This window comes from Cucumis sativus, chromosome 3 (assembly GCF_000004075.3).
Source record: "Cucumis sativus cultivar 9930 chromosome 3, Cucumber_9930_V3, whole genome shotgun sequence".
NCBI lineage: Eukaryota > Viridiplantae > Streptophyta > Magnoliopsida > Cucurbitales > Cucurbitaceae > Cucumis > Cucumis sativus.
This window is the reverse complement of record NC_026657.2, coordinates 40,759,956-40,781,946: the sequence shown is the minus strand read 5'-3', so window position 1 is coordinate 40,781,946 and position 21,991 is coordinate 40,759,956. Positions and strand designations below refer to the sequence as shown.

General features: G+C 30.2%; 2 protein-coding genes across 2 annotated transcripts; both read right to left on the bottom strand.

Moving 5' to 3' along the window:
- Positions 1–1,060: 1,060 nt before the first annotated feature.
- On the bottom strand, positions 1,061–4,545 carry LOC101207608 (RGG repeats nuclear RNA binding protein A). The gene is made up of 7 exons (XM_004148302.3): positions 4,066–4,545; positions 3,006–3,309; positions 2,836–2,901; positions 2,616–2,754; positions 2,374–2,526; positions 2,239–2,295; positions 1,061–1,540 (listed from the first exon to the last, which is right to left on the bottom strand). Exons 1-7 carry the CDS (start codon positions 4,238–4,240, stop codon positions 1,358–1,360), a joined length of 1,077 nt encoding a protein of 358 aa, XP_004148350.1. The 5' UTR covers positions 4,241–4,545; the 3' UTR covers positions 1,061–1,357.
- A 10,714-nt stretch (positions 4,546–15,259) lies between these two features.
- On the bottom strand, positions 15,260–17,198 carry LOC101207854 (phospholipase A1-Ibeta2, chloroplastic). Its single transcript, XM_004148303.3, has one exon. The coding sequence runs from the start codon at positions 17,115–17,117 to the stop codon at positions 15,612–15,614; it is 1,506 nt and encodes a 501-aa protein (XP_004148351.1). The 5' UTR covers positions 17,118–17,198; the 3' UTR covers positions 15,260–15,611.
- Positions 17,199–21,991: the final 4,793 nt, after the last annotated feature.

Below are 21,991 nucleotides of genomic sequence, written 5' to 3'. Positions count from 1 at the left end.
ATTTTATCAACAACTTTGTCTTTAGTTTCAAGACTCATCCATTAGAACCACTCTTTAAATTCCCCTTATATATTTATTCTCTAGTTTAAGAGATGAATTTTGTATACTTTGTTTTATCAACGAAACACAACACATTTGTGTTGTTATATATTTATTCTTTATCAAATTGCTAATACAAGAACATAACATGTGATATATATGTTTGCATTTATAAATTTAAAATACGTGCAACTATATAGGTGCATGACAAAAGAAAAACAAATTAATTGATTTATGCAACTTCAAATGTATTAAATCAAAGTCAGTTTTAGCAAAAGTAATAAGCTATTGTACATAACTTTCAGATTTTTCCATAATCAAGGAAATTCGATTATAGATATATATATATTTTAAAAGCCCACAAATTTAAGATATTGTAGATTCCAATTCTTAAACAGAGATCTCTCAGTCAATTTTATTTCTAATTCATTGATCTCTTAATTAAGAGTTAATTAAATGATTAAAGAAACTAAATGAATTGTTAACCTTGTTAAAACAAAATTGACTAAAAGAGATAACCTTGAATATTTATTCTCATATTTGAAAGATAACAATATCATTAAAATAAAACGGATCTTTTAGCAATTATAAAACATTTTAGAACACAAAATAAAAAAAAACAAGAGATAGATCGATGAAACACAATATAAATAGAGATCAAGAAAAATAGAAAAAAAAATCCAAAACAGGTTCAGTCTATATTATAATTAATAAAAACAATGAATAATATTTCAGAATGGAAATGGGCAAATTAAAAGAGCATTAATGAATAACAGAATTAATTCCAAAGCTAGAATTGAATAATAACAAATTTCTACTCAGATGGGATTGGATTAGTTGCCCCCATCTTATTTCCCGAATCTCTACTTCTAATCTTGCTTAAGAAGATAAATCTCTGATTCTTTTTCAGAGAACCTTCCTTTCCTTTAAAAAACAAATCAGACATCACGAAAGTAAAAAAAAGGTACACAGAGACAGACGAGGGAACACATTAACAAATACAGAGAAGAAATCCATCACATCATCAACATCTGATCTCACTTAAAAATAAATGGAGAGAATGGAAAGACTGCCAAAATTTGAGAACTAAAAATAGTAATAATACTAAACATCCTTTTAAAAAAAAATCAAAATTGATGCATAACTTAGGACCGTTCAAGACCATAACATCCAAGATTTACACTACATAGCAGAGCATTAGAGAGGGAGTTTCAGAATCCTGTTGGTAATTGTAACTCAAAAATCCTGATCTGATTATCTCAAGAAAACTTTAAAATGTAGTGACAAAATAGGGGCCATTTTTTAAGTGGTAAAATTCTCACTTGGCACTCAATGAAGGAAACTGCCCGGGATCTTCAATGGAGGGGGCTGCCACATTCATTCTGTTGCTTCCGTTATTGAACCCACCTCTAGAGCCTCGCCCACGGCCTCTACCACGACCCCCAGGGTTGTAGTACCTCTCACCTTCCGCAGGTTTCAGGAACTCAGTAATAGTCACAGACTACAACCAAAAACAGTTACTTTAATTAGAACTCAGTTATATAAGAAAGAAATGTAGAAAGAACAAGAGTTGCACATATTTCACACACTATAATAGCCCTGGCTGGGTTTAACCACAGTAATAGAACAAACACCAATACAAACATCTTATACACGGTAGACTCCGTGCTTATATAATAAATAAGAAACTCGAACTTCACAACATTAGACTCTAGAACTGAATGATACTGTTGTACATCATATTTTTTATTTTAGGAAATCAACTACTTTCAATGAGTACACGGACATGAAAAAAAAGGCCCAAAACCACCAAGCCACACCACTTACAAAAAGGTGGACCAACTAAGTAATTATTGTATATAGAATAGTCTAATAAGCAAACAACAAGAAACCAACAAGCACGGAATGATACACTTGTACATAATCTATAGAACCATAACTGTTCAAGTGAGGTCGTTCCACACATTACACTCTAATAAGCAAAGAAGAAACCAACACTACAAAGGTGGCTCAGATCTACTGTACATGACATGATATGAAAATAAAAGGGCAAGAAAATTTTGACCAAAATTGAAAATTTCAATTAATAAGGTAACACAATTTTCAAAAAACAAAATATAATTAATTATAGGTTAATTTCTACGACGATGTAGTTCCATAACAATCAGCTAGAAATGACTCCCAAAGAACAATACATACTTTCTTAGCTCTCTCCTCTTTGTCAGCAGCATCCTTGCGCTTATCCTTATCAGTACCCTGGCCAAAAATTCTATAGGGTTAACTACCAAAGAGCTAAAAATGGAATTGTTATACTACCAGGAAATAAGTTCTCACCAATTTAGCAAAGATTTCATCATTGGTCTTCTTGCTGGAAAGCTGCTGCATGTTCTCTAATTCCTCATCCACCTCGGCTTTCCTCACCTCAGTCTTTGCCAGCAGTTTCCTACTCTCTTCACGGAGCTTCTCATACTCTTTGAGAGTCATCTCCTGTAAAAACAAGAATTGAAGTGATTATATAGCCAATTGGCATGATAGACTTAACCATATATCATTACTAAAAAAATAAGGGCTTCTACCTTATCCTCAGGCTCCTTCTCTTCTGGTTCCTTCACAGCCTCCTCGGTTTTGTTGTTATCATCGACAACTCCATCCTCTCCCAATTGTTGCTCTGGAGCAACATTCTTCTCGTTTTCAGCAACAGGCTCTTCCACATCCCTTATATCCACAAGACCAAGTAAATGTCAAAGCTATATCATAAAATCAGTTAATGTTTCACAATTGGACAAGTGAACTTACGGGGCATTTTCATCACCAGGTGCACCCCAGTTCCTACGACCTGCCCCCTCGCGCTTAAACTCATTTCTGAAGCCAAAACAACCAGCATAAGGTAAGATAACAATAAAATTAAATTTTGAGATAAATTGATCAAATTGGAAACTAGATATCCCAGTAAAAAATGTACTAACCCACGCCCAGTTCCGCTGCGGCGTTCATATACTCTTCGGGGTCGTTCCCCTTCTTCAGCTTCACCATTGCTAAAGCCTGCACGACGAGGACCACGGAAAGATCCACGGGGAGCACCATAACCACGCCTTTCAGCTGCCTTTTCACCATCTTCAGGTGTCTGGTAACGATCAGAGAATCCATTCCTGCCACCATTTTCATTGTTGGCTGAGTCTCTGTTGAATCCTCCACCACCACCACGCCCTCGCCCAAAGCCACGTCCACCTCCACGACCACCACGGCCATTGTCATTCTTTGACTCCCTTACTGGTCATAAATAAATATGATAACAATACCCAAAGTTAGATCATATTAAAGAAAATCATAGACATATTAATAAGAAAAAGGAAAAAGAGTTCAACAAGATAACATTCCACGGAAGCTTTTTAAGACTCATAAAATCAGCATCACAATTCTAACTTTCAACATCATACTAATAGAAAGAATCTGCAGTATTGACTTCTTATCCGTATACCTCTTCAGATGTACCTACTTCTCCCAAGGAGTTATATGGCATGGAAAATTTAAGCATCAATGGACCTTCTTTTAAATGATATCCACAACAAAGTAATTATCTTCGTTATAGAATTTACAAAAAGACCGTCAGTAATTTCAGGATGAATAATAAGAATTACTAATATTCGTTCCAAATCATTGTCAAAGCAAATAGGTCATACATTGAAAATAAAATCATTATGAAGAGACTAATATTCACATTAAAATGAGAGGACAAGTGGTTTTAACAGCAAAATGAAGAACAAAGCAATCACAATCTAGACGTAGAAAAGCACCATACATTATCTCAAGCAATCAGTTGAACCAAAAAAAGAAGAAACGAACAGAAATACAAAAGAACTTAACAAAACATGAAGTCGAGCATTAATACAAGTTATAACTCAATAGACGTAACATAGATGGCAAAATAAGATGGCAAGGGATTGAAAAGTTAATGGCTTCTAAAACTCAAAAAGTCGACACTGAGAGAAAGAAATCAGAAAAGAAGAAAGAAGGAAGAAAACCCACCAGCCTGAGCAGGAGGGAGGGGCTTGGAAGGGAGCTTAGCCGGTTTGGCAGGCTGAGCGGGAGCAGGGGCTTTCTTGGAGGGGAGGACAGGAGCGGAGCGGTGAGCAGAAGCAAGCTGATTAGGGTCCTCGTTGTCGTCGTCGACCAAGAGATCAAAGGGGTTCATGGTTGCCATATCTGCTCAAGCAAGAACTTGCAAATGACACCCAAACGGCGAACTGCAAAGTGAAAAGCGGAACCCCAAAAGAAACGAGAAAACTTAGTCTCACAGATGAGTGAGATCCATGAAGAAGCAAGAAGCAAGAAGGGATTGAATGAAGATAAAAAAAGAACAAAAAGAAGGGTAAAGCTAACAAAATCAAAGGAGAAAAGAATTGAGTTGAAGATGAAGGAAAAGAGTGAGAGGAAAAGAGTGAGAGAAATAGAAGGATTGGACGAAAGAAGAAAACCCTAGCCACTGCGGCAGAGAGATGAGGTTGGAATAAACCCAAACTTAAAAACCCTAATGGGTTATGATCCCCTGGACCGTATTCCAATTAAGCGTTTTATTTGTTTTACACGTGCTCTCTTCTAAATGGCTCAAGAAAAGAATCTTCTTTTAACTCTCTATGTAATTCCTTAACTTTACTCTCCTTTACTTATCTTTTCTAGTATATTTACCCACTTTGGTAAATTTGTTAAACAAATTAATCTTTCACTCTATATCTATATTTATATTCACATGCACCTCCACCATATTATTTTTACTATACATATATTCAATTTGGACTTTGCATTAGAAAAAAATATCAACCTCAATTTTTTTAAAAATAATGAGAGCATTTTTATTTTTTAAAAAATATAAAAACGAAACATTGAAAATAATATCATGGCCATGTTTCGATCTTGTACCTGCTAAGGTTTTATTTTACGATGAAAGATTAGCTACCTAACTATTTTAGCTATCCAATAAGTCAGGCCTGATCAGGTTGAATTGAATCAAATCACTACCTAACTATCTTAGTTATCCAATAAGTTAGGCCTGATCAAGTTGGATTGAATCAAATCACAATTTTTATACTTATGACTTTTGAGTTTATTCGTTTGTGATGTGACTAAATAAAGGTGTTTAATTTATTTCTTTTATGTAAACTTACTTGTTACGAATGTAATTATATCAATTGTAGAGCCAAATATACTCTATTTAAGAGAGACTGAATTTTATTTCAAATGACACAAATTCATAGAAATTTAATTTTATATGCAATAAATGATTTATTATTGCCAAATACCAAACACACCATTACTAACTTATATATCCTAAATTTTTCAGAAGTAGAAATTTTAAATCTTAATTTGTATGTTGGATATTGGAACATACTTTTTAAATATATACATATATACCAAAATTGAGGTTATCAAGTTTAATTGATAACAAAAATATGTTTTTGATCAAATTTTAACCCTTTTTTTTATTTTAACATATTAATTGAAAATTTATAGGTTTATTATAAGCTTATTTAAATCAAAATTGTAAAAAAAATTATAAAAAATAAGCGAAACTATAAAAAAAGTTTCATAAATATATTTTAGTTTAAAAGTTTAAAAATATTTTCATTTATCCAAATTTTACACCAATTTTCCATCAACAAAAATTTGATTTATTTGATCGATCTTCCATAAATTTGAGGTTTTTTTTTTTTTCATTTAACTAATTCTGTTTTAATATCTTTGAATGATACATTTTTTATTTGGTGAAACTTTAGAATTTGATGTTTTAACCAAACTTAACCTATCAACGTTGATATATCAAAGTTTCAATATTATAAAATTTTCGATTTCGATAAATATTTCTGAAAGTTCATAAAAACAAAAAATTCAAAATATAATTTTAAGTTACTAAATAAATATTTTATTATTAAAAACAACCATTATTTGTATTGTGTCATCTGCACGTATAATTCATGAATTTTTATATGATTCACTCCTATCGATATCGAACTCATGTAAATGTGAAAATATCAACATATCAATGTAAATTTAAATTATAGTTTTAACTTAAAATTTTGGTTTTTATTTTAGATGCTAAAATATTTGGTGTGAAAACTGAATTAACGATAGTAAATTTTATAAAAAAATTAATGATATTTATGAAACTTTTCAACCGTTTAGAATTTTTTAAATAAAACTTGAGTCAGTTTAAACTAAAGTATTTTTGAACTATTTTTAAAAGTTTCAAAAGATTAGTACATTTTTTTAATTTTTAAAGGTTTTAGAGTGAAAAATGAAACACAAGTTTGGTAACGTTTTTATTTTTTAAAATTAACCCCTCCTATTAATAGTATATTTCAAATAATTTGTTTCATTTAATTACGTTCACATAATTATTGAAGATTGAATTTGCTTGCTATTACTCTAAGGTTTATTGACCTCTAAATAAATTATCACACTGCAGCCCACTAGGCCCACACACATTTAAATTGGATTATATAGTAGGTCATAAAGCCCACAAATTATCTCTCTTTTTTCATTTATTATAATTTATAATAGTTTCAAATTTTAATTAAAAAAAAATCTTAAACCATTATCATGACAAAATACCAACGAAGTTCTACCCCATATCTGTTTACTGATGGTCATATCACGAAACATTTAAACTTTCTTTATTCACTCGATCAATATCTCGTTTGTAAGCATAGATGACCTAAATTATCGTTCATTGAAATTTATAGCTACCTTAAGATAACCCTTCATCTACTCAAGTCGGGCATACAAAAGTCATGTCTCATTAACCATTTTGGTATCGTGGGTGGCCATCTCCCCTAGACTTATTTTGATTAAGATGTTTTTAATTAGGGTGGATTTGTGCATGCATGCCCAAAGATAATTGGTTGGGCTTTAGTCAATGTCAAGCCATTAGCTTGGGAAGGCCCAAATAAATACTCTCTCCCTCGCTCCAATCTCATTATTTTATTGCTCTCATGTCGTTTATGTTCTTGTTTTTCCACTTTTGCAATCCAAAATTACCTATAACATTTCCCATCACTCCCAAGACGAAGGTCATATCATTTAACTTATTTGTTGGGTGGGTTAGACTTTCAGAACTCAACTTTAGTGTATTATTTCCCTTTCATTCTACTTTCATATATGCTTGGTTTTACGTAACCAAACTTCACATCTTTATTACTATCTTCCAGACATTCTTTCTCCACTTTTTCAAAAGGAGTAGTGGTACTTTTATGTCATACTCAACGTCAATAATCAATATAAGCAAACCCAAACTTAGCTCATTTATGACCTAAAGTGTGACTCCAAATCATGAGCATTGAGCAATATCATAAATGTTTAACCAAACTCTTTTGAGAGATCCAACTAGATTTTGAACACGAGCCACACGTAATTAAGCAATGTCATTTAAAACAACCTTACCAATGTGGTCTTCTACTTGCGAGGTATCATTGTCAACCAAATTTTGTTACAATTATCACAAGGTATTTATAGATTGTTACTTGATCGTTAGGATAGGATACATGTAGTTGTTGTTTACATTGATTCCAACATCTCAAGAACTAAGTCACACTAATGATTTAGACAATTTCTTAAACAAACAAATCAACATTGTCTTAAACTTTCGTACCACCCTTGGCTAATCATGTCAATGTACATGAGAAGGTTGTCTATCTAATTGAATTGAGATGTTCTATCAAGTCGGATATTTTTTTCATCACAAGTTTTTGTTGTTGGAATCTTAGGCTCAAAGGTATCTTTCTTTCATGACTTCATCCATTAAAGGTGCGTCCATCTAATCAACTACTTTGCCCAATCCTTTTATACATGGGAGCTTTGCTTTCCAATGTGCACTTTCAGCCTCAACCTTATGATCCATTATTTACAACTTCTTCTCCATCCAGCTTCATCTAAAAAATATCTTATGGACTTACGTAGGAAGAAAAAAGATTGTATTAGTGAAGCTCAAGCAAGAATGTTTAGATGAAAGATTTGAACTTATATTTGGAGTAATTGCATTTCAAATAATTCAACAATAATGTTATTAATTCAAAACAACTCAACCAATTTCACATTTGTAACTTAATTTCATGTGTAAAAAGATATAATATACATATAGATTTATGATTCTCCTCATTTAAAAATGATTTAAAATGAAAGTGGAACAAAGCCTAATTTAAAATATTGTTATGGAAAACGATTTAAATGAAAAACGTGGAATGCAAAGCAAAGGAAAGCAACAAAAAAAAGTAAAGAGAATTGTGTGGAAGCATAATTAAGGTGCTTTATTGGTCAAGAAAAAGCCCCAATATGAATAATATGTGAGAAAGCCATCATTCATCAAATTCCTCCTTTGACATTTTTGACCTTCCAATTTGGAGTCTTAAATGGTCATTTTTTGAAGCCATCGCCTCATTTTTCATTATTACCACTTTGGACAATTTGGTCCATTCAACCCTTTTTTTAAAAAAATATTTATATTGTTTCTTAAAACAAAACCACATTTTTGTAAACAATATATGTTCTTGTTTTTCACTACATTTTAAATTTAATTATAGAGTTTCTAAAATAAATGCATAAACTAATTGCACAACCTTTTTCTAAATTGTTTTTGTTCCTTTTTTTTCATCCATCTATTTGCTATTTTTTTTATTGACTGATCAATTCAAAATCTTCTTTTCTTTTCTTTTTTAAATTGACCATATTAATACCTTCCTTGACTATTTCTTGTTTTTCTTTTCAAAAATATTTATTCAATTTCATATAATAAAAACACTTTCATCTATATTTACATTTTAAGATAACCTAAATAAATAATATATTAAATTATATCTGTTCATATCTAATTATCTCCAAAATATATAAACTAAAATTGTATTTTAACTATATATATATAAAAAAAATTAATAGATATTTCACATTTACCATTTATTTTAAAGAAAAATGTATGTATATTTTTAATCTTTAAAATTATTATTACTTGTTTGCATGATTGCTATAAATAAATGTGTATTTATAAAGAAAAAGGTTATAATGAAGTTTATTATTGAATTAAAAAAACTTGGATACAAATAATTATTTAAAATATTTAAAATTATTTTAAATATAGTAAAATGAAAAGAAAAAAAGAATATTTATATTTATTTATATAATGATAAACCTATAATAGATTATAAATATATATTTTTAACTTTTGTTTTTGTTTGAGGTTGAAATTGTATTAAATACTATGAAATTGTTTAATTTTTTTTTTTAAAGAATTTATAATTTGTTGGTGAGATTATAATTGTATGGTCTTTACAAAAAAAATTTCATCATGGATTTATTTATTCTAGTTTCTTCCCTAGTTATTTTTTAAAAGAAAAAACAATACAAAGATTTTGAAAACTAACAACTTTTCCTTTAGTAAAAAATTTAAAAATCAATACTATTTCCCTCTAACAAACGGTTTGTGTGAATTATTTATCAAATTTCAAAACAAACAAAATCAAGTTTTCAATAACTATGATTGGTTTGGTAACGATTTAGATATCGTTTAGTAATTTTTTTATTTTCACTTTAAGAAATTAAGAAAAGAAATTACTTTGATTGAAAAACGGTTGGAAAAATTTACTAATATAATCAAAATTTTAGTTTGGTATAGAAAATTTTAGTGAGTAGGATATGAAATTGACCACGAAAGAGTAGTAGCTAGAGTTTCAACCTCTACAAAAGTCTTTGGTTGGGGACTTTATCTAACCTTACAGTCCAAATCAAAACATTGAAAAAAAAAGTACTTAGGTTTCCGTTCCCAATGAAAAAATGTAATCTCCTAACTCTTGAAAATTATGATGACTATTTCTTGGATCCATGCCCAGAACTCTTTATTGTGGTTGGTGTAGACACAAATTAAAGTACTAAGATCTCAATCTTAATCAAGATTTAATTAATATATTATTTCTTAATCAATCTTATATATAGTATTTGCATTAAATAAGAGAGAGAGAAATTAAAGCATCTAAAGAGACTGAATAATTCTTTTCCTCCCATTATATATAATTTTGACAAACCACACACATTAATATGTGACATAGTTACAACTGAAATGAGATGTTCAACCTTTTAATTTCATCCACTTTCAATTCAAAACCTTAACTACCAAGTTTTCAATTCTAAAACATATTAATACTTAGCTTCCTAATCCTTTGGTTGTTTAAAGCTTTTTAATTAACATCATTTCATTTTAATTCTTATCTAAAGTAGTTGAATACTTGACCAAATTCCATAAACCATAACAATTTTTTTCAAAAAAAATTATTTCTCTAGTTCTAAAATTTTGGCTTGGTTCTTGAGAATGTTGATAAAAAATAGGTAACAAAACAATAAATATTTATAGGTCCCATGTAGTAATGATTTTGTTTTTTGTTTTTGAAATTTAGTATAGCTTTTATCTTAATTGGTAGCAATGCATGGTTTGTAGTTTTCATAAGTAAAATAAAGTTTAGTTAATTCTTACCCAAACCATGAAAAATGGAAACAAATTTTTGGAAACTATATTTTATTGTCTTCAAAGTAATTTGTCCAGGGCAATAGTAAAATGCCATGGAAAAACAAGAAATCTAAGGGTGAAGGAGTATTTTATAGGCTTTATTATTCAAAAACTACAATTAAAGATGAAATAGTTTTTATAATTTTTGACCGAGAATCAATTATTGTACTTGAAAAATATGACAACTATTGCAAGAGATTATAGAAGTAAACTTAATTGTTATAAAAAAATAAAAAAGATGAGATAGTTATGAAAGAGAAATCTAAAATGTGTTATTGTTTATAAACTAATTAAGTATTTAAAAGTAAAAATAGAATACAGGAAAGGGTAAAGAAAAATGAAGTCCAATTCTTAATTGGAAGACGATCTCTATTTTCCCCCATAACATTACCCTAAGTATATTCGTAACGTTATTATAAATATATAAATACGTATATGGATATATGATATTAATTTTGTATATTTGAAAATAGAAAATCTATTATTAATTGATATGCATATATGTATATATATATACTAATGAATAGATGGATGATATAGGGATGAATATTTTGATGGTTGAAAAGGAGCAATAGCAGAAGTAGAAGATAGCTATGAATTTGAGTGGAAACTCAAGTCATAGACTATCTAATTGCAATTAGTTGTTGATTCATATTTGATGAGTTTGTTGTGTGTGCATTATCTCTTCTTCTTCACCGACTTCAAATAGCCATTGAAATTCAAAAGAAAAAGAAAAAGTCGGTAACTAAAATTGGAAAAATCTGTGAAGGAGGGTCCCTCTGATCTGCCGGTGCCGACAATGGCGACCTCGCCTTTCCTCCGCCAGTGCTCCGCCGTGTTTTAGATTTAATTGTAAAGGGAGGTGTAATCGCGCGTGTGAGTGTATCTATATGATTTAAACACGCAATGGACAGTGCAAAACCCAACCCCATCTCCCCATCTCCCAATTTTCCAATTTTCTTTTTCTTTTTCTATTATATGTTTCCCTTATTAATTAATTAATTAGTTCATTAGAGCTACTAAATTTCGTTTTTGCTATTTACAACTTCTCAAATTTTGAAATAAGAGTATAGATGGAAGAATATGAGTGGAGACACATTAATTATTTTACACACTATCAAATCTATTTGGCCCTTTCATCCATTCATCTCTATTACAGTACAACACATCTTGGAGTTTACATTCATTTTCATAACTCTGTATTTTCATTTCTTATTCACAATCCTTCACTCCAGAGATCAGATGGGACGATTCTATGATTTCTTTTTTATAATGACTTCATCCTACTTCATACTCTTTGCTAGGGTTTCATTATGTTCATGTTGTCAACCATTCAAAACCTAACAAATCAATCAACCTCATATTGTGTTTGGATCCAAATGCAAAACATGATTTTGAGTCATTTTAAATTTTATTTTATATTATTATAGAAGTCCACCCATCTATCATTAATAGAATTTTAAAATTATTTTTGTTATATAAATGTTTTAATTCATTTTAGGAACATTTTAAAAAATAACAAAATATTAAAACTATTTGTATTTTTTCTTTCTCAACTAATACATTATCAACTTCCTTGTATTGAGATGAAACCGTGTAGATTAAGTTATTGTCTTGGACATAAATTATGTATGAAAACTTTGGTTTAATGCTTTTATAAGGTTTTGACGTTAAATATAATTCCTAAGTCTCTTTTTTTCTTCAATCAACATTTATTAAAAATGATAAGTATATCTTGTAAAACATTAATGAAAGTCCATTTATATTGAGCACTTGATAAGACTAATAACTATTACCCACTTTTTTTTGCTCATAAAACCTATTTAATTAATTAAAAACTTGAATTTTGACATTGCTATTTGTAGCTTCTAGATGCTAGATTCTTTCTTAATTTAATTTCTTTATGTATTTTAAGAGTAATTAAGAGATTGTCTACTGATTTAACTTGTTTGTAAGAGCTGACAGGTTTAGTACATCAAATACGAGCTTTTCTGTCTATTTGATTCATTATGGAGTAGTGTTTTTTAATTAAAGTGTTTGAAGGTGCTAAATTCTCAATTATAAAGTTTCAAGTTTTTAATTTGGTATTAATAATATGTGATTGACAAATTCAAAAATTATAACTTAATTCATGTATTAGATTAGAGATAATATGAGAACAGTAGCTGAATAGTGGAAATAGTGGGGAATAATGGTATTGAAATACAAATTGAGAATTAAAATGGTCGGGTCAACTAAGTAAGGTTGCTATGAAAAATGACATGCTTTTCATTTAATACTTCTTAACACGATTTCAATATAACACAGATCAATCTACAATAATGATAACAATAATGATAATGCTAAAAACATATGATTCTTACAAACTAATATATAAGTGTAAGTATTATAGCGACCAATTCAAATATGACGACGCTTTCTTTACTTTCATTTTAAATATGTTCTTAAAATCTTATTGCCAATTTTGTACATTATTATGAGAATAATAATAATTATAATAAATCAATTGAAATATTAATTTAAAATTTATAACTAAGTTGACATTTTTTTTTTAATTAATGGATTGTGACAGTGTGACACGCCTATACACAAGTATTGTAGATTTATCAATCGCCAATATGTCTAATTCAACTTCGGTTACACATTGATGTATTTAAAACTTGTGGGCACTAGATTTTCTTTTCTTTTTTTAATGTGGTTGTCATGACTCGAGGGACTTCATTTTCAATAATATTTAATCTTTTGGGGTTGTAGATTTAATCTTTCATTTTACAAAATTTATACTATAAAAAATTGTGAACATTATATATATATATATATATATATATATATATATAAAACAAAGTGTCACACCCTCACCCAACTCATTTACTAGAGTCAAGTGGAGGTCTACTTCCTTTCGCTCTAAATGTCTTAGTCAAACTAAAGACTAACTCAAGGTAAAAGGAGGTATACATGAACCATTCGGTGAACTCAAATCTTTTATTAATTAATTCAAACTAATTTATACATTATTACTATTCCCAACACTTAAACTAGCTAAGAATATTTACAATATACACTTGTAAAGAAAAAAGCTAGCTACTGCGTGACGAATGCAACAACTTTAATATATAGATGTTTGAAACTTTCAGCTATCTAAGAAAGGAAAAACGTTTTGAAAGCATTGAATCGAAAGCTCGGTGAGTGACTTTTAGCAGACAACTTTATTTAGCAAACCTTTTGAAATACTAAACATTGCGTCATTTTCAAATACAATCATTTAGATGCTTCCATAAAGACAGATAAAGGAATCTCGATTGTTGAAGAGGTCACCTTATTATAGATATCCAAAGACAAGGCGATATGATAAACAATTTTGCACCTTGAATCCGCCTTTAGATTCATAAGTTCAAATAATAATCTCGTCCTTTAACTTGAGGAGAGGAACTCAAATGGAGCAACTCTTCATTCCAACTATCACGATTATCCAAAATGTTGAATCCATCTATCTGTCAACTACACACATTATTCAAGCTTATATACAATAATCTTAAATTTTTACTGTCAGTGGATAAATTAATATTACATAATTAATAATAACTAATTGACGAGGAGTGTTTGGAGCAAAAATCCTCAATAGGTTGATGAACACATTTAGATATTAAACTACAGGAGTATAGAGGGCTTGGTGAGGTAGATTCAAACAAAGGGGAAAAAAGAAAAAAATAAATAGAGTTGGACCTGTGACATTATTGCATGGTCCACTAAAATTTATGAATACAAATTTGTAGCGTGAACAAAAAGAAAATATGATTATAGTATGAGATTTTTTCCCAAAAGAACAAAGGTGAAGGAAGAAGAGAAGAAGATCGGTGGGGAGGAGAGAGAAACAATATTTATTTAATTTAAGAAAAAATGTCTATTTATATGATTGTGTCTCGTCAACAACTTAATTAATATATTTATGTCATATGGCATCCTACGCGAAAATTTAAATAATCCTACGTTAACGAAAACAACAAACAAAAACGTTAACAATAATTTTTTTAAAAAGAGAAATAATTTAAAACTTCAAATCGATTAATTAAGATGTTAAATGATTTTAAAATTCTAGAATTCAAATACAACAACCCAAGATAAATGTTATTATAGACTTCAAGTCTACAAGTGTATTTTGTTTCTCGATATTATTATCATTATTTTGGTGTCAATGTATATAAAACAATCCATGTTGGTTATTATGTACTATTTGTTATTCTATCTCCAACGATAGCATTTATAGTGGATGTGCGTGCATCATTCAATGTTGTACTATCATTATCAATTTTTAAATAATTTTGTATTAAAATTTGACTTTAAAGCCTAGTCTATTAGATTTGATATATCTCTAAATTGTTTATGTGGATTAGCATTTCTATGAAAATAGGATATCCACAATAGAGATTTAATTCATAGCAAACACGATATAGACACAACAATGTTGCAAGTGTATGATGGTTACATAAAGCACCAACAAGTCATTTATATTAACTTATATTATATAACGATGTTGCAAAAGCCATTTGATAATTTCTAATAGTAATTAAATGTTAATTATACTTAAACGGATCCAGTTGTTGGAGTTAATATTATGAACACCAATTTAAGGATGATTTAATGATTTAATAGTAGTTATACAAGATTTAGAGAAACAATATAAGAAAATAAACACACTTGAATGGACTTAATATATAATATTGCTTTTTTAATATGATGTATATATATTAACACTCCAATCTGAACATAATTCATCAGGTGAAGCGAGAAAAAGAAAAGGGTTGTGATGAGGGAAGCGAAGAAGTTTCTAATCTCCACACCCTCACAAAAATAAAGAAATCGAAATTATAGCTACTAAAAAGTAAAAAGAAAAAGGAAAGAATATTTTCTTCCCCGTTGAAATTGTGTGTATGTTCATGAAACCTAATCCCTACAGTCCAACCATCTTCTACCAAAATCCCTGAATTTACAGAGAGGAGCGGAGGAAGATGTGAAACTAAAAATTGTAGTCAAATCAAGAGGGACTCGGCAAACACCCCACCGTTTGCAACTCCGGATTGAACCCTAAATCCTTCACCTTCCTCATATACAATTTCTTCATATTCCCCCTTTGATCTTGCACCAAGCGCACTAAACTCCGTTTTGCATTCGGCCGAAACGGACATTTTGATGACATGAATCCATCCACCAGATGCAAATACGCTTCTAAATCATGACAACATGCTATGTCCGCGTTGGGTTTCAAGAATGGTGACATCTTCGTCTCCACTCGAAGCTCGGTTCCAACGTGTGAGTATGTCATTGGATTTGGTGGTACCTGTGTTATCAGGTCTTGTGAGTTAACGATCCGCAGTACCTTGACGTTTCGAGATTTTATTCGATCTGCGAATATTTTGTTCCCTACACGGGGTCCGCCAAATGAGAACACCGCTACCGGCGGAACCTCTGCTGAACAAACACTGATCTCGTCTGCAACGAGAATAGCTAATGCTGCACCCAGGCTATGTCCAGTGACTGTGATGCTTAGAGTTTCTCCTTTGTACAACTCTGTCAATCGTCGAATCTCCTCTACCACTGATTCTGATAAGCTCTTCACGTGTGCTCCTGCAGTTTTATACAGACTTAGAAATCCACACTCCACTTTCGGGTCACCTCCGTCTTTGGTGTCAACGTCAGCAGGGACGTTGGTGAGTTGGGCTCTAACATTTTCGGCCCATTCGAGACAGGTGGCAGTGCCACGAAGGGCTATGACTATATCACGTCGTCCCATACGAGCAATCTCACGACGATCGTCGCAAACAGCCACGTATCCAACCCAACTCGACCGTTGGGTCATCCAGCCGAGATCGGGAGCGACCTCATCGATCCAACCGGGTAAGCCGACCGATGATGTGGCGTAGAGACTCTTTGTGACTTTGTAAGATCTATCGGGAAGCGCCACGTGGCGAGGGAGTGGGGGCTCGTTGGGTGATGTGGTGGGGTTTGAGTGGAAGGCATGGTATGCGGCTTGTACGAACTCACCATAACGGACAACTTCACGGCGAAGGTTTTCGTCGAGAGGGTCAAGTAAACCGGACCAGTCGTTGCAGCCGTGGTACTCGCGCCAGCGCTGGCCGAGGGCGTTTCTTGGTGAATACTCAACTGTCTTAGACAGTAGGCGCTGCAACCGGTTCAAATTTCTAGGGGACATGTCCTCAGCGGCCTTGACTTCCGGCCAGAGTCTGGCAAGGTTGAGGCTTTCCAAAAGGCCCTTTCCTTTAATGGGCATGGGGGATACCTTGTTGGGGTCCTTATGAACCGGCTGGGGGTCAACCTTGAGAGGTGGATCGGTTTTGTTGAGCAACTTGTCGAGGTTAGCGAGATGGCGGCGAGTGACATGAACCGCGACAGCGGCGGATCTAAAGGAAGTTATCTTGGGGGCAGAGGGGTTCAAAGGAGAGATTTGGTACTTGAAAGAGGAGCGGCGGAGGTGAAATTGGGAGAGATTTTGAGGGGGGATTGTTGAATTAATTACTTGCATGGTTATTGTTAGAGAGAGAGAAATCGGAGGAGATGGAGGAGGGGGACGAAGAGGGAAATGAAGGTGAATGGAAAATGGAGGAGGAGATGGATGTATAAACAATATATAGTTGGAAGAATTGGGAAATGGGCTTGATTATATGAAAATATTACAGAAAGTGCCACTTTGAATGAAAATAAATTAATGTTGTTATTATTATAAAAATAAAGAAAAAAGCAGACTGTTTCATTCAGATTAACAAAGAGAATGGAAAGGGATTCCTAAAAGTCTGCTATTATTAAAGCGTGTATTAGTAGTGTAATTAAACCCCCGACTTTACCCAATTTCTTCTTCCTTCTTTTACCTATATTATTTCTTAACCTCTCATTTTTATTTCAATATTACATTATTTTTTCACCTTAAATATTTTGCTTCATTTTTCTAGTGATATATTTAATTAGACTTCTTTTTGTATTTTAAATTTCTTTAATTATATATTTTAAAACCCAAAAAATGGAAGTATGCATATATTGTTAAATTAAGTTGGGTAATAATTAAACACATGTGAAGTGAATTTGCAAGGAACCTAACAACACTTTGTTCTCTTTTATATAAAATATATTTTTGTAAGGTCTCTTTTTCCTTTTAGGAAATCATAAACTTTGGTGGTTTGGTGGGATGGATACAAATAAGTCTAACAACCTCTCTCTCTCTCTACTTTGTGATTTTTAAATCATTATAATAATTTATTACTTTTCTTTTAATAAGCCCAAACCCAAATTTAATTTGAGAGTGTTGAAAGTTGGTTGAGTAAAAAAGGTTAAATTTGAACAATGTGAACAAAGAAATAAAAAAGGGTTGAATAGTATGAATTTTGTAGAATTGAAGACAACGTCGAGGAATGAGAATGTGGTGGCAATTTGGGCATATCATAATATTATGTATATGTCAGCTTTAGTGACATCGGCGGGTCCAAATTATATAGATTCTAAATTACAATTTTCAATTGTCTTTGTGTTTCTTAACACATTTACTTACTTTCAATTTCAAACCAATTTTCTATATATATTTCATGTATTCCTATATAATATAAAATTATTTTTCATAAATATAACAGATCCACTAAATATTTATTTATTATTATTTCTTTTCATACTCTTTCTTTTTTTCCTCTTCTACTATTTTTTCTCTTCATTTTTTTAAATTTTTTCTTCAAACTATTATTTTATATATATTTTTAAAACAGTTATTTGATCGTTAATCGTCCCATGTCATAGTCAAAATCTAAATTATTAAATATCAATTAATGTTTAGAGATTAAATTGTTACATAATCAAAAATATATAGAGGTTACATCATTTAAATATATATAAACTAAATGATTACAAACTAAAGTTTTTGAACTAAATTATTACGCGTAAAAGTATTTTTTTAATTTTCAATTATGCCTAAAAGTAAATGAAGTTGATTTTTTTAATTTTCAAGTTTTGAGTGATTCAAATATATTGTCCATATTACAAAAAAAGTTTCAAGTCAAACGATAACGTTGGAGAGAAGTCCACTAGATTTGCTTGTCAAACACTTGTATGAAGAATCCATTATTGTTTATTCACTTAATTAATTAACAACCCATAAACAATCCCTCTCTCTAACACAAGGTCAACTTCTATTTAGTTTTGGACATACTTCAATTTGTTTAATATGGAAGATGTTTGATTCACTAAATTACTTGCTTCATAGATAGTTCGGAATGGTCAAACTTTAATTAATTTATTCAAAATTTCTTTCATTTTCATATCTTCCTTGTGTAATAAAAAAAAAGTTACTATATTTTATGTATATGTGTATATATAATTTATCAATATCATCAATAATAATCTTCATAAAAAGCATGGAAAAAAAGTAAAATAAGAAACAGATTATTGGGCATTAAAACAAGAAATTCACACTAGAGAAGACAACACTTTAGGGGGGGAAATGATGAATTCCACTTCCAAATATATATCAACTGTGAAAGGCATGTTATATATGGAAAACCAATATGGTGGAGGAATATATTAAAAGTGCTTTTCATTGTGTGTAGATCAGGCTTTGGTTTATTAACTTTGGCCACTAAATAATAACCACCCAATAACTCCAAAAGCTTAAAGGTATTAGTATTATGATAGAGACTTAAGAAATGTCATTAAGGAAACAAAACCCTAATGGGCAAAAAGTTGAAAATCTTTTTGTTTGATCTTCCAACAAAACAATCCAAAAAATAACCAAACTAAAGTCGTGTGTGAAATGATTTACTTTGTAAATTACGCTGTAGATGGAGATGAACCCTCCAAAGAAAAGTTGCATTATGTCAATCCACTCCTTAATACTTCAACACATTTCTTTTAGTGCAATATATACCCACTATTTATATATACAACAAGATAAGTGGGTGTTATTGAAGTTGAGAATTGGCTTCACCACTACTTCAACAATTTTAATTAATTTATAACTTCAACATAATTATTTTCTAAAATGAAACTGTGATCACAACTTCACTTCTTCCTCTTTATGTTTTAAATATAATACTTTTTCTTATGCAGTAAAAATCTGAATAATGAGCAACTAAAATCAATAATAATATTTGTTATTATAAGATTTAAGATTTAGAGTTCATACTTAGTTGAAATTCTTGTTTATAAGATAAAAAGGAAAAGAAAAGAAAAGCAAAGGGAGTGGAGATTGTACCAATGTGGCTTTTCTCATGGGGAAAATATATTACTTGTGTATTATTTACCCTACCAATTTCTTTTCTTACATACCAAATTTGACTTATTTGGCAAAAAAAAAAAAAAAAAAAAAAAAAAAAAAACACTAACACAAATACCCAAATTTGAAAAAATTAAATTGATGAAAGCAATTAAAAAAATGAATATGAATTTGCATGGATGGATAAGAAAATATGTTATCAAAATACCTATAGTATTAAATTTTATTGATATTATTAATCGTATTTCCATGTGTTCGAAATTAATATAAGAGGTATGAATCATACTTATCTAAAATATAAAAATTAAACAACAAAATGTTATAAAATCGGTATAAAATTGAAAATATGGATATTTTTAATTAAAACTCGATTAGTAGGAGAAGTAGTAAGATGATGAGTAAATGCACATACATTAAAATTGAAATAGTTTAATATGATTAGGAGGTCCGATAATTTCTGAATGTTCCCACTTGTAATTATTAATTTCATTAATTAAGCAGAATAATTAGAAGCTAAAAAGAAGATTGTGATAATTAATGCAAGAGAGAAGTGGTCAAAAAACAAAAAGTAATATGAATTAAAAATGCAGAATAAAAAGAATTAATTAAAGAGGGTTTTAATTAAAACACAAACACAAACAAATCCCGATCAATAAGCACAATAATAGATTAAAAACACATAATCCCCATCCTTTGAAAAGAAAAAACTGCATCCATTACTATTGTTTCTTTATGGAAAGGCCTCAACAAAGAAATAAATAATTAATAAAAAATCTAGTTTTAATAAATGAGAAATGTGATTTAGGAAATAAGAAGAAGAATAGAATTTGGAAAGACGAAAGGGGTGTGGAAGTGTAACACGGTTTCAAGGAACTTTTGAAGGGAACAGCGTTAATACTTAATTAATTAGGTCCAAACACCACATTCAAGGAAATACCTCACACCCTCACACCATAACTTACCTTTCATAATAATATATCATAACTCTACTCACATTTTTCTTTTTATAATATCATACTATACAAATCCATTCTTTATTTTAATTCATTCATTTATGTTCCTTTGGCTGTGATAGTTACACACCAACCAACCATCCTTAGTAGTTAGTATAGTAATGACCCTGACTCTGACTACTCTAATTCCCCCCCTAGCTAACTTCACACATTTCTTTTCCTTCTTTTCTACCTTCATATAATATAATATAATACGCCCTAACCCTCTCGCCTCTATTCCTACATCTCACTTTTACCATCCAATTAAACATAAACATAAGAAGGGTTAGCTATATAAAAAATAGTCTAGTAAAGATGTATGAAGTATTTTTCATTTCTTTTCATTCATTTAGACCTTTGTTCCTATTGAAAACATTGGTTTAAGGGTTTGCAGACGTCTTCAAATTAATATTTTTTAAAAATTTGATATAAAATTGAAACTATGTCTATTTTTAGAAAGAAAAAAAAGAAATGAATAGTTGTATTGGATGTATGTTCAAACAAAATATGTAAAATACAAAACACAACTCATTCTTCCAATGTCACAATCATTGAAAAAAAAAAGGAAATAATATAATAGTTTGTATTTTTTCCCCGACAGAAAAAAAGAGAGAAAAAAGAAAAAGAAAAATGAAGGTTTGTGGTTTAAATAAATAGTTTGGTATTTTTATATTTTGAAGATTTAATGTTTTGGATTTGGAATGAGAAAAGATGTCAAAGCATGAAAAGAGGGTCAATGAAATGGAAGTTGCAAAGAAATAAGGTCTTCCACATTACAAACATATTATCAAAACCTTTTTATTTTTATTTAATATATCATTTAGTTGACAATTTGAAATGTCAAGTAAAATTATTTTGATTAATATCTTTTCTTTTCTAAACCCAATTTTTTTTACCATTCCCCATTTCTTTTTCTTGACTTCAAAATCCTCGTTTTCTTTGAATTGAATTTCTATCTTGGATGGCTTTACACACATATATATATCTTAGCACTCTTACATTTAAATAATGATAATAAATTTCCTACTTTTTTGGTACTTTATACTTCATAGTTGTCTGATTTTTTTTTCCTTAGACGATAACAATATTATAAATGTAGAAAAAGATATTTTAGGTTTGTGGTACTTTTTTATGAATTTGTAGAGGGAATGAATG